A 19,395-nucleotide genomic window follows, 5' to 3' on the forward strand; every position below is an offset into this window, starting at 1 on the left:
TGAAGAGAACGCTTCTGATTCACAGGGTGTGCGGTACATTAGATTATGTTTGATACTTAGAATTGCACCACAGGGACTGCTACATTTGAGGACTGGAGAATAAGTTGTCACACAGTTGTTAATTGTGGTGTGCCCCAGGGGTTCAATTAAGGGCCCTTTTCGTTTTTTTATATACAATACATTCCCTCTGCTCTCTTAAAGCAGACGTTTTAAACAGAACACAGTATATATTTTTTCAACATATCTGTGCATTCAGTGTATTTTGAGTTACATTTAAAATACAAATATGTATTTTGCTAGAGGTTGCTGTGCTCTTTTAGCCTAAATGCACAAGCTTAAACAAATACCAATTTAATAATAATAATTGTGTTAATGTAATGTACTGACCTTGTAATATGCTATTGTAATATGCCACACGAATACAGAACACTGACAACATACCAGTATCTATTGAGATTTTATGTGTGAACATTTCTTTGTCATTGTACCCCCTCCCCCCCCACACACACACACACTCACACACACTATCGGGCTATTCTTTTATTATAGTGTTTTTTTTTTTTACCTTGGGAATGACTTGCTTGTTTGAACATGCAGAAATCTGTATGACCCTTATACTCTCATTCCAATGCTTGTCTTCTCTTGAGGATGGGGAGCATTAGGTCAGTCTCTTTTTTTCTCTCCATATCTCACAGTAAATAAGGATTTGGCTTTTTCACCCTGCAATGACTTTCTTATCCAAAGGGCTCCTTTTTATCCAAGCGTCTGTTGCAGTTATTACAGAAGTGGGAAGACATAAAAGCACGGTACATCGGCATCTGATGTGGATTAGAGCAGAAAGTCAAAGTTCAAGAATACCTCCATGTCTTCTGAATGTACTTCCAACAGAACCAGTTTACTGCAAATGTAGCTAAATTTGACTTTATCCTTACCACAAATGTCAACCTCTCAGATGATTTAGAAGGTAATATAGTTCCAGTTATATTTTAACTTTTGACACTATTTATTTTATGATTTATTTTTTTTGCGCAAAATGAAGCAAGTGCAGGCATGCAGTTTGCACAGTGTTACACTGGTGGGGTGCAGTAATTTTGAAATTTCAGACTCTCCCCTTCCTTATGCAAGCAGATCATCTCAGAAATGTCTCCTGAAAAATGAATATCTTGTAATTAATTGCTGTTTTGACTGGAAATTAAATAAGTGATGCTTAAAATCAAAGGCTTGGACTCATCTTACATTAGCCTCATAGCTGCAGCACAAAACTTTGGACACCAAATATGTCTTGACTGAGCAACTGTGTGTCAAGTGAGAGGTAATTGTATAAATTTGACTTTTGAATGAACTATTCTGTTAAAATAGCGTACTTTAAATTGGAATGATTTTCCAGTACATTGTTGTAGTTATTTACAGTGTAGATTACTTCATTCAGTAGCCTAAAAGTCAAATATAGGCTTAGTGTGGTGGATCATGGCTGTGTGTATGTGCACGGCTCATGTGCACATTATGCATAGGCTATGCATCCTTGTGGCTCAGCGCTACGTTAAAGTACACAGAGGTGAAGGAATATAAGTGGCAAGAACGGCTTGTATGTGACAGCCTGAGCCTGGAGCTCTTCCAGTGAACTGCCAATAAACCGATGCAGTCCTGGCACCAGGGAACCGGGCTAAGCCATGAGCAGGTGTTTCATATGCCGCGGCTTTTTGACAATCCCCATGTTTTTTTCGGAGTCATCACTAAAGCATCACCCTTTTCTGAAAAATCTCGAGTTCTCTAGCCTGCCAGATGTGCCACAAGAACAAAGAGTACAAGCGACATTTGTTATAATAGCAGGATTTAGCCTCAAATCCTGAGCCAAGGTATGCCAGGTAGCATCCTGAAATAGCTGGAAGGTGGAGTAGAGCCGCAAACAGCATGACACAAAATTGCTGTTTTTAGTTTCAATATGTTGAGTCGAGACTGCTGTAAAAAGGCCTTCTGCTCTTGGTATGTGTGTTATGAATAAATTACAATGTAAATGCTCTAAGGCATTACCTGTGTCGCTTTGCTTTAGGTCTGTTCAATACGCTCAACGTATTATGACTTTGGGACCACTTTAGGCCATTGAAATGTAAAGCTACTTTCACATATATACAGGACTGTCTTATTTTTTTCCCCTCACGAAGAAATTTCTCTTACTGTGAATGACACTGACACTACAATACTGTGCAGAAGTCAGACATCACCCTACATTTATTTCATTTCCTGTCCAAACAGCCTTTAAATGCAAGATTAATTTTTCAGCATCAACCAAAAAGCAGAAGCCTTAACAATGAAAGATTATATGTTTTTCCGTATTTATTGTGTGCCCCTGTTGCTTTACTTGCACCTTCCATTAATTTCAGCTCCAAAGTTGAGTCTTAGAAGTTGGTTGCATATTCTGCTTCTCACAATCTAAATATGCCTAAACACATTCAGTGATGTTGAGTTCTGGATTGGGGAGGTCTAAGGGACCCAGCAGCTTCTTTGATTTGTAAATTTTCTACCTTTTCCTTTTTTAGTAACAGCTTCTTCACAGCTACACATGCTTTCAGACTGCTATTTTGACTAGCAGGCCTTTTTGTACAGTTCTGCAGGCCGTACCAGAGGTGAGCAGTAACTATCCATTGATTCATGTCAAATTTGGATGAATTTGTACATCCTAGAGTATTAGAAAACAACAACACTCTTACTTATACCAAGTATATTTGTAATAGAGGTTTGCACTCCCAGCAAAACACCAAAAATAACCATTCTGTGGTTTAATTCCTGCGTTGTATTTACTGAGAATAAATGCTGTTTGGTGAAGTTACTTCACAGTAAGCCTGATGACCATGACTGCTGTGTTGTTTCAGCAGAGAATAATGTATTTGTGAACAGACTATGTCGAATATTGGACGTCAGCTCGCCTTGACAGAACTGTGTGGGCAGGAGCGGGCCAGAACATTTCGATTGCTGGCGGGAGCGTGACGAATAATTCCGATTTTCTGCGGGAGCAGACAGGAGTGGGATGAAATCTTGTGGGAGCAGGTGGAAGTGGGACTGAAAAAACAGTCCCGTGCAGACCTCTAATTTATTAGGAAAGCAAACCACTCTTTACTTCACTCCACCTTTTTACTCATGAACATGAGTTTTTAATTGTCCTGTTATGTTTGATTTTATTTTATTCTGTTTGTCAAGCACTTAGACTGCTTTGCCTTTGCTCACACCTCCCACTTTTAAGCTTTAGCATTTTATTTTGGCCTAAAAAGAGAAGCTCCAGACAAACTTAACCTTACCCACCTCTGTGCCGTATCTGCTTTTGATGTAAACTGGATATCCTGATCTTGATTAGTGCTTACTTAAGCAGTAGCCTCACAAGTCACAAGGCTGATGTGGTTTGTTCCGCCCACAATGGTCTCTCTGTGTTTAAGTTGGAAAAACTTACACAGAGAAAGCTAACAACCAAGCGACAGCTAACCCTAGCATGCATGCTATCAAGCTAGCTCATCTGTCTACCTGTCATTTGTATATCTGTCCGTACATTCAGCTGTTCATTTAACCAGGGTCTAAAACGCCACCTTCAAACAAAAACCCGCTTCACTCATTTAACCCCACCCACGCTGTTCTCTTTACTTATTGTTCAGTGATGTAGCAGACTGGGAGTCTTTGAGAGAGATCTCAATTTTCAGTATAATACAAACATTTTTAATATTTTACACTGTGTCTTTTAAAAGACCCTAAAATGTCCTGGTATGACCACTTATGATGTTTGTGTGGTTTCTGCTCTAAAAACATAATGCGTCTTTATCCTTTTGAAATAAACAGGCGGTTTTTGATCCCTTGTCTTTAAGACTGATATAAGTAAAGGCCCTTGTTCTGATTGGCTGCCCAGTCAGGCTAAAAGACTCACAACGTCACTTATTCACACTGTCGGCTGAATAGGTGGAGAAATGTGATATGTGAATGTTAACAGTTTAGTTTGCATACATGGTCTGAGGAGTGAATTGTGTGTTTTTGAAACTTTAACAATGTTTGGATACTACATCGAATTCTCATTTCAACATTTTGTTTTCCATAATATGGGCCCTCTAAGAGACAGAATGGTCTATTTATGTTTCAGTGTTTGTAAACAAGAGCCAAAAGCCTTTTACTTTTGGCTCACAGTGGAATATGCTAGTTGTTGCTCCCCAGTCTCTTAGGAGTGTCTCAGTCGCATTAATGTTACAGCATTTTCTATAAAACTGTCATAAGGTTTTAGTGCTTGATCCTTAAGGTTATGGCTTGTTATGTTTGCACTGTCTCACATTAGCTGAAATGTTATAGGGTCTTTGGAGGGGGGAAATTGTCTGTCCGACTTCACTGCAGAACCGTCTCCTTAAATGAAGAAATGCCATAACATTTCAGGGCTGCATGTGTGAAAGGGGTTATAGGAGATAATATAGTAACCTCTTGCTGCTCTGCATTACGCCTATCGCCTTTTCTCCTTGTCTTATCCTCAGCTGAGGCAGCTGGGGCAGAGCGAACACTGCTGCAGGGTTCTGTGCTGAATATGTCAACATACCCTCAGAACTGTTAGCTATCACTGTTCTTAAAGAACAATTCGACACTGATAAGGTCTCTGTATAACAGCATACGGTGTACAGTATACAATTAATATGCATTTCCTGTCCAAATATTTGGGCAAATCTAGCTATTTAGAATGTTTTTAATACAAATGAGAGAGTTGGGAGGGTTACTTTAAAAAATATATTCCAGTACAGATTACTGATTACCTGTAAAAGGTTTACTATATTAAAGTGATGTAATCCGATTACTTACCATTACTTTTGGATTACTTGTCTTTTTAAAGTCGTACTATTAAATAAAGACATAAGAAAACAGTTTCAATGAGACAAACTTATCACAAGGCAAACAGGAAAACTGCACTTTATGAAGCTAAATGATAGATTATAGATTATATCGTAACTGTCTACCCCTTATATCGCAGTCAAAAGATCACTCAGGTAGACATAATCTTTTGAGACCCTTTCCTGAACAATTATTATAAATAGAGGTTGTTTTAAAAACTCTGACTGGCCATCATTTGTGTTCTACTGGATAAAAGGCCTACAAAGGACTATTATGCTTTATATTTGTGCATCATGCTTGGATTTTTGATGATTGCTGTTTGTGATGTAATTAATAGACACAAATCATTTAGAATAATCATTAATCATAATATAATGTAATACATACATAATGTACGTTTATTTTCCATTACACTTGAGGGAACACAAAAAACAAATTAAGATATGAGTAAATAGTCACGTCTTAATCATGAGTTTATAGTATAATTAGTGGCAAAAATGATGGCTTTGCTGGGAGGGACACAACATAATTAATTAATAATAATAAATCAGTAGATTAACAAACACAAAAATGAACAGCATTAACACAAGTACTAGTTGGTTCTTATGTTACTTATTTATATGAGTAAACACACTTATCGGTTCATTAGCAGTGCAATGAGCAGCAGTTAGTACAGTTACTGAGTTATGCTATGAACTAATAGTACACTGAACTATCAATTAACAGAGTACTTCATTATTAATCTCTAATTACATGATCAGAAACTAAGTAATGACTAATGCTAAATGAACAGTTAACTAACATAAACAATGATTATTTTATTACTAATTAGTACATAATTATCGATTAGTTTGCTACCATTTACCTTTTTAAATGTTACCAGAATCTCTTTGTTGAAACAGATCTAAACTTTATTCTCAGCCCAAAGTCTAAATAATGACACTAATGTGCTACATTTGGACCTAACGTATTCCCTCTAGCTTTGGCCTGCCGGAGTACATTGTGAAGTTCACCGATCAATAGCCCTTGATCTTTCGCCGCTTGATCCGTCACCGTGACTTTGTTTCGCCTCCGGCCCCCCAGTTACTGTACAGTCTGAACAACTGAAGTGCTGGATCCTGACAAGGGCAGAACAGAGAGGAACACTCCAGCTCACAGATGAGTAACTTGCCATCTCTGCTGGTCCCATAGGAGCAAGCGGAGAGTGGCGGTTTAACTTTGTGTGACCTGTCTCTCACCAACTGATGTGCTCTGGCAGCCCTCTTTTCCAGCCCCTTTACCCCTGTCTCCTGTCCGCGTGGATGGCCTCAAGGCCGCAGGCTTTCACCCAGGAACGTCTTAATTACAGCTGCCGCCTTCTAACCTGTTCATTTCTTTTTTCCCGCCTTCCTCCGGCTCCTCCCTATGCTTTTTGTCGTCTTTTAATTCAGGGGGATGTTTTTGTTTTATTGCAGCTGTAGGGGAGCCGGGCTTTTGTTTTTTCCTGCTCACTGGGGATGTTTGTGGCAACGTAATAGAGCTTCCAGATGATTAACACATACTTAGGCTGCTGCTTTTTGCTGTGACTGAGAAAGCAGGAGAACATTAAGACTGCACAACTGTAGCCATGGCCTCTGCATTGCAGAGCTGTTTGAATACTTCAACACAAAGGACTTTTTGCTATCCAGTATTATCTCTCTGAAGACTTTTTTTTAATAATTCTTTCACCAGTTACTTCTCCTTTCAGGGAATTGAGAGGGACGGGAATTACACTCAGCATAATAAGGTTAACACAAGATGTAATTAAACGCTAAAAGATACAGTTCCATTAATGGCAAATTATCTGGAACTATGTGAGTCATATCTCGGAGGCAGCGGTGATTCATCCAGTAAGTGGCCTACGTCAGCATCCAGGGTGTTTCACATGCTGACAGGGGCGCTAAGGGACATTAGCTAGCAGCAGACAGACACTGATACCGATATAGTCGTATGCAGAAGTTTGAACACCCCTGGTCAAATAGCATGTTTAGTTGTTGTTTTTTCCAGGTGAAAATAAGCATCTTACACATCCTCTGCAGGGAACAAACTTAAATATGGCTTACATATTGGTAAAAAGATGCAATATAAAATGTGCCATAACTTTTGCACAGAACACATTTTATGTTTTATTATTTTCCACTTTTTTATTTTAACTGAGAAAATCAACAAAACTTGTCATTTGCATACACACTTTGATTTATTGCTGTTATTATAGTCATTATTTTAATAAATGGGATATTTATTGAAAAGTAATTGAAACTGGATGCAGATCTAAAGGGGCATTCGCCCTATTTTTAGAATGGACCTTTGACAGGTCACTCAGTTTGATAGGGCTACTAAAAAATTAACACTTCTGTGCCTGATACACTTACACCAGCACAACACCAACAATGTCAGTGTCAATGATGTGCTAAGAGCTGCCCACCACCCATGTCATATCTGGTCAGAGGGGGTCCATTTCCATTGATGAACAAAGTAGACAGGGGCTGATCAATTGTTCAGCAACAGATGGACTACGGTCACTAAACCTACAAAGTGCACTTATACAGAATATGTACCTGATAAAATGGTTGATGATTGTAAATAGAAGGGAAAAAGCCTTGAAATCTTGAGTGTCGGCTGATGCCAATACAGATCCATAATTATTTCTTTAAAAACTACTAAGCTTTGAAATGAGTTTTTTTTTTTTCAGCTGAAGCACGTCACTTAAGATAAGCAGGAAAAAGGCTATCATGAAGAAACAATTCAAACAGTCTACTGCGCCACAACAGGAAATACACAGCTAACATCACATCACTCAGTGTACTCTCTTTCAGGATAGTTTTGTTACAAGATTGAATCAGATTTATTTTTTTTCCCCTCTGATACCCAGCATTTTGTGCTCATATTGGTCCAATACCGATACCTGGTAGCAGATCAGTGCCTTTTCTGATGATAACACAACTGTTCAAATTTAAATAGATACTATGGTCTTTACACTGTATGTTCAAATGTATCCAGATGTCTCTTCTAATGAGTGAATTCAGCTACTGTAAGGTGCGTCCATTGCTGACACATGTTCAATTGTGAAAACTCAGTTTCTATAATCTCCATAGAAAAGCATAGCTAATAGAATGCTGATAGATCATCATCCAAAACCTTTGGCATGAGTTGGAGTGGAGTTTGTGATCCAGAACTAACCATCCAGCATCTGTATCTGACCTCACTGATTCTTTTGAGGCTGAATGCAATCAGATCCTCACAGCAGTGTTCCAACATCTAGTTTAAAGCTTTTCCAGAAGAGTAGAGGCTGTGACATCTGCAAAGGGGGAAATAACTCCTAATTAATACACTTGATTTCAGAGCAAACTCTCGATGAGGAGGTGTCTACAAACTTTTGGACATATATAATGCAATCCTGTACAGTAATGCCAAAAGATTGCAAGCTATAATATTAAAACCATTTGAACCCCAGGTTCTTCTACTGTGGTTGCAACATGATTACTGACCTCTTGATGAAGAGTGATGACTAATAACTCACCCTTTTATGGTTAAAAGGAAACAAGCTGCCTAATTCAGGCCATGTTTACTATTATACAAGACAGTGTGTTCAGCTCAGTACTTCTGGGAACATATTCAATTTGGTGCTTGCATTACCGTATGGCAACAGAAATCTCTCGGTGGAAAACAGAGAAAAATAACTGCTTATTAAACCTGTATGTTGGTTGTCAGTGTACTTGTCCTGCATGGCTGAACCTGGAGGATACTACGCATGGAAGTGCAGATAGGGAGACTGTGTACGTTTGGCTCATTAGATTCGAATCCATGCTTTTCAGAACGTGTTTTGCTTTTATTTTCAGATGGCAGATTCTCATGTGACATGGCACTAAGCCAAAACAAAAAGAAACAGAGCAACTCGTAGTGAGTGTAGCTTTATTTTGGAGAGTAGAAGTTACTCAGCTGTGAAGAGCACTCATCCCGCCGCAGTTAAAAGTGGAACACTGGAGTTTGCCTTTCTCCCCCACAGAGAACCATTAGCAAATGAATTATGTTGTTTTTCCTCAATGAGTCCCATTAGTCATTCTACAAACCCTCATTTATGCTAAATCTCTGGTCTGCTGTGTAAGACTTAGTTATGTCGTGTGGACTGCTGTATAGACGCTTCTTCTGCAAATCATCATCTTTTAGATGACTAAGCAAATGACTATAGGAGAGACATTAATTCTTAATCCTTTGGTTCTAAACCAGTACACTTTCTGCACAATTATCACCATAGGGAGGACTACTCAGCCGTCAATCAATGCTCAAGATGCATTATCAGTCATGCACAGGTCTAGGTGAAAATCAACATACAGAATGTGTTGTCAATAATGTGTGTGATCATTAATTCAGCTTGTCATATCCATCATAATGTAAGGAGGTAAAGTGAGATATGAATGTATTGCATATGTATGTGCTTTAATGTGTGCTGTACCCTCAGAAGTAGAGTTACATTTTGCTATAGTATTTAAATGTATAAGTAATTACATACTTAATGACATAGCTGGGTAAGTAATGGATTGCATACATTTGATGCTTTAAAAAGGACAAAACCTCAGAATACTAAAGAGAGAAAACTAGAGAAAAATGACAACAGCATGGCAGAAATGTAAAGGGTGATTTTATTTCCTTCTGCAACAAGAACTTTTGTTCACATGATATGAGATGTTTACAAGTTGTTTCATGTGAGCCCAAGTTGAGTCACAAGTCTCAGTGTTGCAAGCCTGATGAGTTTTTGAGGTGCACGTCTGAGTCAAGTAATGACTCTCTGAGGTGTGAGTCTGGGTCAGGTAGTGAATCTCTGAGGGGTGAGTCTGGGTAGAGTCACAAGTCTCTGTGGTGCAGGTCTAAGTCGAGTCTCTGAGATTTGAGTCTGAATCAAGTCGTGAGTCTCCGAGGGGCGAGTCCTGGGCGAGTCCTGGTCGAGTCACAAGTCTCTGAGGTGTGAATACGAGTCTAGCCTTGAGTCATCTGAGATAAGAGTCCAAGTCTAGTAGTGAGTCTCTGAGGTGCAAGTCTAGGTCAAGTCTCTGAGGTGTCAGTCCAAGTCAAGTAGCGAGACTCTGAGGTGTGAGTCCGAGTCAAGTCTCTGAGGGGCGAGTCTGAGTCAAGTCTCGAGTCTCTAAGGTGCAAGTCCAAGTCAAGTCTCAAGTCTCTGTTGTGAGTGTCTGTGTTGAGACTCAAGTCTCTGAAGTCAAACCCGAGTCAAGACTCGAGTCTCTGGGTTCGAGTCTGAGTTGAGTCTAGAGTCCGAGTCAAGCCTTGAGTCATTGGAGTTTGAGTCCGAGTCGGGTCTTTAGTGGAGAATTTATGTCTCTTTATTAGCTGCACCTGTCAGGTTCTACATGGCTTCAAACAGCGAACCTCTCATAGAAAAATCTTCAGTCTGAAGAATAGAACTGAAGTGCTTCACTCAGGAACATACTGCTGACCACTTTTACTGCATGTATTGCATTGTTTCAGTCTGTCCTTCAAACTGATGGTTTTCAAAGGCTTATTATTTGCTTTTTCCCAAAAAATAAGTTGGACTGAAATATCAGCAAGTTACTCAACAATTATTGCAGCTAGTTCACTTATTAAACAGGCAAACAAACAAAAAAATGAGTGGAAAAAAGAGCATTTTGAGTTTGAGAGTGAATACAGTTGCAAATCTAATAAATTCACTACAATATCCGTAATGAAATGCTTTTAATCCCCACCACTACATGACTGTAGTAAAAGTGAAAGGCAATCTCAAGTGTAAAGTTGGAAACAAAAGGTTTTATTAATTTCTTGCATTATGACTAACAGTCCTAATGCAGTTGATTTTGTTCAGGCATTTTTTTCTCTAGCCAAAATTTCGAGAGTTGTAAGTTTTGAGTTCAAGTCCAGTCACAAGTCAGTCAAGCGCATCCAAGTCACTGATCTGCACACAACAAGAACAATTAATCAAATGCATGTGAAAATATCTCTTCTACTTACACTAACAAGATATTGATTAATAGTTTAGAATCCACACTTTCCACATGTTTCAACAAACTATGATTAATAAATAATTAATATTGAATTATGCCATGCTTTTTTAAGATTTTTGTCGGTAACTGTGACTTCTAGAGGTTAAGTTTCATTTCTTCATGATGCCTGAACGTCTTTAGGATACTGTTTGGCGCTGGCTTTCCCTGACTGCTTCTAACTCAGGCCACTCTAAAGCACATGAAGTCTCATTCCACTCAGAGTTTCCAGAGTGCGGAAGCATCTCAAAGCTTTGCAACATTTTCCATGTGGTTTTGCAGCCTACACTGTTAGCAAAAAGGGTTCTGTGCAGTAATGCTTGTAACAATAGCAGAACATTTTTGGGTGTTATATAGAACCATTTTTAAATAAAAGGTTCTTTATTTAACCATATACAATATACTTTCTATCATAGATAAGAACCATTTAACCATGCATGTAGTCATTTATGCATTCAAATGATTCTTTGATTTGTCATGGTTCTATAACCACTGCTTTCACTAAAGAACCCTAGAAGAACCACTTTTTAAGGGTGTAATTTTACATGCAAAATTTCATCAAAATTTTGAAACACCTGACTTTTAAAATGTTTGTAATGCAGTGTTTTCTTTGTCAGTTTGCAATAACGTAACATATTTAGTTTACAAGTTTAGTTACAGCTGAAAGAAGTAACAATACTGAGTCTACAATTTAGAAGTCAGAGATTGCGTGCCTTTATTTAGGAAACAACATCACATGCTCAGGGTCAAAAAGAAGGTCCCAGCTCTATTTTGAGCTCTCAATTGTCAATAAAATCAACATTCTACTGATGAAGGTACAATAACAACAGTCCTTCTTTGGGTTCTATCTGAAATGTCGTTCAATGCACTCTCAATCTTCAGATTTATCTGCTCAGGGAAGAGGTCTGAAGCACAACCCATGTTACAAAATGTTCTTTCACACATTGTATGCAATTACACGTTGGCACCAGAGAGGTCTCCAAATCCCTCAAACCTACACAGTGTAGCTTTAAGCAGAAAGCTGTTTAGATATGGTTATTTTTCTGCAAACCTGAAGGAACAATTGTCCAAAGTCCTATGTTGAGAATAAAACCATAATACACACATTTTACCCCCTTGTTGTGATGTCAGCACTCATTAGCACTCAGGCTATTTTTTTTCAATATGAGCTTTAAACATTAATTTTGAAAATAAATCATTATTTAGGCAAAACCTGCTCTTCCTACCAAGGAAGACACATTAATGAACATGAAGCTAAATGCTGCAAAATATACCTAAAATATAAGAAGTATTAGCGAACAGCTGTTTTGTGTCAACAAAGCCTTTGCGGATATTTTTTCTTACTTAATTAAAAAAGTAAGAGTAAAAATGAATCATTAATCACAAAATTTCAAAAGAAGGCAAACTTTTGATGGGCAGCACTTCTGAAATGAAGGAGCCAAAGCAGCAGATTCTCCTCACTATTGTTATAGAAAACAGATATGAGGCACTTATGTAACAGTCATATTGTTTCCACTGGCCATTAGTTATGATCAATGCATTCTGGGAAATGAACATGTACAGTAGCAGCAGACAAAAAGAGTGATAAGAACTTGAACCTTCTCCAGCTGTTTCAATTTTCCCATGCCACTTCAATGCAGCTCAGCGGGGAATGGGGTGCAGTCGCAATACTGTGCCATTCATTTGCAATTCGGTCTGATGTGCTCTAATGTGACAGATTGTGTGCTTAAAATGCAGTGATCATACAGTCTGAAGTATGATAATGACCGAGCAGAAGATGTAAAACGCAATGATACGGAGAAGGGAAATAATCATGGAATTTTTCATTGTGCTCTCTTTTGCCGTGGAGCTTTCACAGAGCTGTCTGGTGTCATTTGTTTCAGTTTGCACTGAATGTGCGGTTGTCAAACGCGATTGGCTCTGCCGCTGCAGCCTTGGCCTCCAAGAGCCATCGACAGTAAATTGTATTAGGGCCCTGAGTTATTCGGTTATTATAATGGCACTTGAAGTCTACAATACCTTCCACCGCTTTCAACCAGACAATTAGAATCAGCATTAATGGCCACTGTCCCAGCATTAGTGGTGCAGGAAACGTAAGGAACATCACAAAGAGCTGATGGACTGGTCAGTCAATGTGTCACTCAGCACAGTTTGTCAAGCAAATTTCCCTAGTCCTGGTCTGCATTTGGTTCCCTAAAGAAACTTTCATGGATCGTTTCCTGAAAGAGCCACTTTCGTAAATAAAATATGTGATTGCAAAGAACCTGTTTACAGTTTAAAGAACCTGTCTGGCTGTGTCTTTAAGGAACACTTGCAACAGGTCTGAACATTATCAACTGCACTAATTTGGCATGGCTAAAACAGCAAACCTCTTCTGAAAGAAACTAGAGTCCAGTTTGGGATTGCCCCCCCGTGTGGTCTGTAAAAGCAGGCCACCATCTTCAATATCAAAAGATGTGTAAATAGCAATATTTGAACATCAGAAGCATGAAGATGTACTGGTGCATATGTTCATAGAGTCAAAATAGCCATTAAGTTTTGGCTTAACAAACATTTAGTAATTCATTTTTCAGGAGATATTTCTGAGGAGATCAGATATGTAAGAGTCCACTTGCAAAAGGAAGGAAGAGAGTCAAAGGAAGATAAGTACAAATAAATAAGTAAATAAATAAATACAATTTTAAAAGGTGAGAAGTTCCAAAACTCCTTTAAAATAGTCCTAAAAGATTTAGAGAAAATCGGGCTTCTAACATCTTTGCAAGACGTGGCAGACCACCAGAACTGCCACTGTCAGATGAACAGCAAGCTCCACTCTTGCTTAGATCTGAAAAAATCCACAGGTGTTTGTGCCCATCAGTGGGAACACAACCCAACACTATGAGTCTGAAAGGATGTGTAGCTGTCAAGAAGCTTTAACTTAGAAAAGGAAATAGACAAAGAAGAAAGTTTGGAAATCAAACAAAGAAGCTGCTGGTGTTCTCAGAACAATGGACTGACCACCCCAGAGTCCAGACCTCAACATCATTGAACGTGGTTTGAATTAGTTGGATTGTGAGAAGCAGTAAGTGCAACCAAGTTCTAAGACTGAACTTCAGAGGTGTGGAAAAAAGTTTTACCAAAAAAAAAAAATGAAAGCTATAATTAAGACAAAAGAGGGACAAACTAAATACTGAAAAATATTAAAGTGACATTGACAGCTAACAAGTAACAGCACCAAACACCACAACAAGTCCCTCTGTTGGAGGGCATGCACTACCATGAGCCTTTGCGTGTGGCCATCTGCTAAGCCATACCTCCAGAGTCTATTAGTGACAGCGCCAGCCAGTAGCACAACACTACAATATTATATTTAGGGGTTGAGGCTTATGTGCATTTTCTATTACATATATGTTTTTTTTTCTTGCGCTGAGCTTGTACTTATGTACATGAACTTAATGGCTGACTGGAAATTAAATAAATATGAAGGGTGGTCTCTGACTTTTGCACAGACCTGCCTACATTATAAGTATTGTATTTTGGAGCTGTAATAAATCTCATTAAGGGTGCATAGTTTTGTGGTCTGAATAGAAATTGTGCATTTTAAACTGTTCATTCTATTCTTGTATTTGTCTCAGCTTTCATCATAATACTAAAAGCTTCTTCATTTGTTAGCAACTGGTACAAGATTTGGCTAGAGCATCCCTTTGATGTTCCCGTTTGTGTTGTTCTTTGCAGATGACCCAAGAACAGTGCACTCATAGGAACAATGTCCAGAGCACCGAGAAACCGCATGTGTACAAAGTGGGCATCTATGGCTGGCGGAAACGTTGCCTTTACTTCTTCGTCCTCCTCCTCATGATCCTCATCCTGGTCAACCTTGCACTCACCATCTGGATCCTGAAGGTCATGAACTTCACCATAGTAAGTGCTGTTTACCCGCTCCACCCACCCCCCACCTGATGAACTTTGCTACTGCACAGGAAACATTGATTCTTTGACTGGCTTAGGAGTACGAGGGAAATAATGGGCGCTCTCGCAGCAGGGGTCCTCCAATCATGGCTCTGTAATTGCCGGCCACGGCTAGGCAGAATGCCGCTTTCATTTGGCTCACAGTGGTCAATCCGTTTCCCGCGTTAGCGTGGAGCTGCCTCTGACTTGATTTGCTCAACCCCACTGGCCCGCTTCCTCTCCCACCCTCTGCGCAGTTACCGAGCCTTTGAAACTCCTTCCACTGCGCTCTGGGTCTTTGATTAATTGCGGCATACTCATGTGGAGGCTATGCTAATATTTAAGGGTCAGATTTTCAGCTGTTCTAGGGGCTCTATAGCTCTCTAATGCCATTGTGTCTCACCTTTTGTGGAAGCTTTTATTCACTGGGTTGCTTTTCAGGTGATTTCAATTTGGAGTTACTAGCACTCTACCCTCCATGCTGTGTGGATTTGCTCATACTGTGGGTGTACTACAGCAGAAAGAATGACTGTGGTGAAAACGTTCATTATATATAACGTGTGCATTTAGCACAAGTATAATTTCTTTTTTTGGGTTTTTTTTTATTTATCAAAGATGTTCACAAGTCCTTTTGTGCAAGTCTAGGTCAAGTCTCGATTCATTGGGGTTAGAGTTTGATTCCTTTCGTTAGTCACTAGGGTCCAAGTTTAAAGGGGGTTTATGTCAGAATCAAGTTGCAAGTTACTGGGGTTCAAATCCGAGTCCCGAGTAACTGGGGTTTGAGTCTGAGTTGAGTCTTGAGCCATTGGGGTTCAGGTTGTGAGTCACTGGGGTCCAAGTCCAGGTTGTCAGTCACTGGGGTTCAAGATAAGGGTCAAGTCATGAGTCACTGAGGTGTGAGCTGAGTCTTGAGTCTTTAGTAAACAATTTTAGTTTAGTCTTGTCATCTGAAGGCATTGCATTGTACAAGACCTGTACCAAAAACGTTTCAGGTTCAACACAGTTTGAAAAAAAAACAACCTGTTGTTATTGAAAAGCCTTCAGTCTAAAGGACAGAACTGAAGTGTTAGTATGTTTAAAGGAGAGAGGCTAAACAACTTGAAATGACTGGTTAGTATGTAGTTTGTATAGCAAGTACGCTAGCTAGCATATTTGCTATCCAAATTACATGTTAGCCAGCTGTTTCTAGTTGCTTCTTTTCTTTCAACACCAGTTTTACTGCTTGCAGAACTTCATTCTGTCCATCAGACTAAGGTTTTTGTTAATGTTGGTGACCATAATTTAATCAGTTTTGTTTCAGTTTTGTCATTTTTTTTCTCTAAAGCTGAAATTTCATAAGTCTAAATTAATGAGTCACGAGTCAGTTAAGCGTATGGTTGCAACCTCAGCACTGTAAAATTCAGAGTCACAGACTTGAGTCCTCATCTCTGATTTTCATACATGAAATAAACAAGACAGTCAGCAGGTATACCTACAAGCAACATAATCCACAGCAGCAATAAGACAGTGGACAGAAAGAGTGACATGAGCTGAAGCAGGACTATATTAAAGACTGGGCTCTAAACACACAAACGAATAAATAAGCATGGGGTTTTGCAATGTGCATGTCCTTGCTTTATGTATGTGAACATAACTCATGTGAGAGGTCTTGGATTACAAATTGGCTGCAAGGGCAGAGTTAGATGCAAGCTGGCATCTGCATGAACACAACCTTTTCTTGTGAGGACACATCAGATGGCACATGGTGACCAAAAATGCCCGCAGCAATCTTTTCCATGAGAGAATTTTATTTCTCTTTAAGTGTTATGTGCAGACTGTCAGTTCTATTTCAGTGCCAGCCCCCAAACCCCTCCCAAAAAAAAAAACTCTGGATCACACCATATATGCAGAAGTGGTGCCTTGCAATGCTGTCAGAAATTACAATGTCCTTCGTTATGCTGTGGTAGCTATGCACATCTTACTTTCCTTGCTTTCCCTGCCACAGAGGTCCCCATTTTCATATGAAAAACCACTGGGTTCCTCTGGAAGGAGGACTGAATGAAGGGCAGCAGGTGCGCAGGGGAGTCATGTAGATCAGGTCTGTGGAATGCACAGATGCAGATGAGCAGCTGGAGGGTTTTTTCAGATTTATGTCACCTAAAATTGCCCACTAGCACCTCAGTGTGGGCCGGTATGTCAAGGCTGAAGAAGGGATGAAATATTTAATGTCCTCTGATGCCACAGGACTATGAAATACCAGTAGTTGAGCTGGAAGAGGCATCATGGGATGCGTGCTGGAGCAGAAGGCTGAATATATCTCTTTCCTTCAGCCCCACTGACCATGATGTAATATTCACACTCTGTTTTGGAACAAGGATAACAGGACTCTCTGACGGTTCTCAATTCCTTTACACAGCTATTTGGCAGTGCATGCTCCTTATTCATGTTTAATTGTGCATGTTTAATATTCTAAAGTGTGTATTTTGACAAGCCTGAACTCAGCGGTTTGTTACGTCAGGACTGAAGCTGCTAATTGATTTATTTGGCTCTGCCCAATGCTGCAATATTTGGCAAGGATCAGTTCAGGATGACTCTCATATTAAGAGGGAATGCTACACTCTTAAAAATAAGGTACCAAAAGGTTTGCTATAGAAGAACCATTTTAAGTTTTCTAAAAAAGCTTTCAGTGGTTGATACTTTAAAAAGCTCACCTGAAATGTTCTTTAAGGAACCAGAGTGTAGCAAAGAAAAATCACTGGCCACTTTATTAGGTACCTACCTTGTATTTACATTCATTATACATTTTATCAGCTCCACTTACCATAGAGGTGCACTTTGTAGTTTGTAGTAGTTCCATATTGCACCCTAGCTACCGTTTACCCTGTTCATCAGTGGTCAGGATCTCTACTGGACCACCACTGAGCAGGCATTATTTGGGAGGAAAACCATTTTTAGCACTGCAGCAATATTGATACTGATATGTCAGTGGCATGTGAATGTGTGCCACACTGGTACAAGTGGGTCAGATTCAGCAGTGTTGCTGAAACAGTGGCAAACTGACTATTAGAGTTAGGCCTTCAGTTTGTGCCACAAATGTTAAAACTTGTTCAAAAAACAAGAAAAACAGCTGCCCTTAATACTCATACTCATTTATGCTAGCGTCCCTATGGGATACTGGTAGTTTGTTAGCAAGACACTAACAGTTATTCACATGAACTAGATTAAATGCAGGCATCTGGAGCTTTTCTTGTTTTATTTGAAGCTTGTAACAAAAATATTCATATATATTTTATCTTGTTGCAGTTTTACAGCATTACAGACTCTTGATTCCACTGTTGCTTGCCAATTATGTTATTGGATAATTTGAGATGTTAAGCCTTCTCTGAGTCTGGGTGGTTATTAAACACTGTGTTCACTTATTGTCTACTATATCAGAAACACTTACCTTGTGGTTCCCACTTGTAGATATAGTGAAGTTAGTGACGTTAGCTCACCTGTTGCTGCACAGTTTGTTAGTTGTCCACAACCCTGGTCCAGGAGATCGGCTGTCCTGCAGAATCTAGTTCCAACCACAGTCCATACCCGCTCCAGCTAATTAACGTCTTCAGATGACCTTGATTGGCTTGATGAGATATATCCGAGTTAGTTAGGAGTTGGGATCAACATGTTATAGATGCAAGGTGGAACAAAACTCTGAAGGACAGTAAATCTCCAGAAGGATGGTTGGTGACCTCTGCTCTAGTCCTTCATCCATGGTTGGTTTCTGGCCAAAGGATGCTGAGAATGATCCACCACCCAAATACCTGGGTAAACAGAGTAAAGGAGCACTGAAAGATTATGCAGAAAAACCACAAAATGCACCTCTATAGTAAGTGGATCTGATAAAAATGGACAATGAGTGTAGATAAAAGGTAGGTATAGCTAATAAAGTGGCCAGTGAGTGTACATACTGAAACAGGTCCTTTTCCTCTACATTCACCTGGAGGCAGTGCTTTCCAAGATAAACAGTTACCCTAGTGTCATGTTGTAGAATAGTTCTGACTAGATTCCTGGGTTCTGGCAGCTCTATTTATATCAATAAGAGAGCTGTTAGCTCGTGCTGCCCAATCTTGTTCAAGTACCACCTCCTTGATACCCTCACAAGCCATTATGGAAATGTATGTCACAAGTAACTAGGTGGCTGTGGAAGAATCGCACTAGCAGCTTGTCACAAGGGCTTTGTATAAGCCATGGGTCAAGTGTGAACTCAAGTCAGCAGTGCACGCTAACACAAACAAACGTGTGCGCGCACACATGCACACCAGGCCCAGAGCAAGCCTCACACCAGAATTAATTGAACTCACAGGGAGGTGACAATAAGTGTCAGTTCAAAGGCTGGTGTGTGGAGCCTCTAAATGACAGTGCTGGGGAGGTTTTCTGCAGCAACCCCGAAGGCGCTCCCTTCAAGAGGGTTTAGAAAGCTGAGCTTTCACAGACCTGGCTGGCATAGAGGATGGCTGTGGGAATTAGCATGGTGCTGAAGTGCCTCAGCACTCTATGGTTAGCGGGGCTAAACGGCCTTGTCAATTTGCAGACGTTGCAATAAACATTTTCCTCTGCTAACGTTTTCTGACAAAAG

General features: G+C 39.6%; 1 protein-coding gene across 2 annotated transcripts in view; it reads left to right on the top strand.

Moving 5' to 3' along the window:
- Window positions 1-19,395, top strand: part of sgcd (sarcoglycan, delta (dystrophin-associated glycoprotein)) — a 261,574-nt gene that overhangs the window by 128,049 nt on the left and 114,130 nt on the right. For both annotated transcript variants that reach the window (XM_036588835.1, XM_036588834.1), the window contains exon 2: window positions 14,586-14,771. In XM_036588835.1, coding sequence (XP_036444728.1) covers window positions 14,586-14,771 — 186 coding nt within the window. The remainder of the gene's footprint in view (window positions 1-14,585; window positions 14,772-19,395) is intronic.

Source organism: Colossoma macropomum, unplaced genomic scaffold, assembly GCF_904425465.1.
Source record: "Colossoma macropomum unplaced genomic scaffold, Colossoma_macropomum, whole genome shotgun sequence".
Lineage (NCBI taxonomy): Eukaryota > Metazoa > Chordata > Actinopteri > Characiformes > Serrasalmidae > Colossoma > Colossoma macropomum.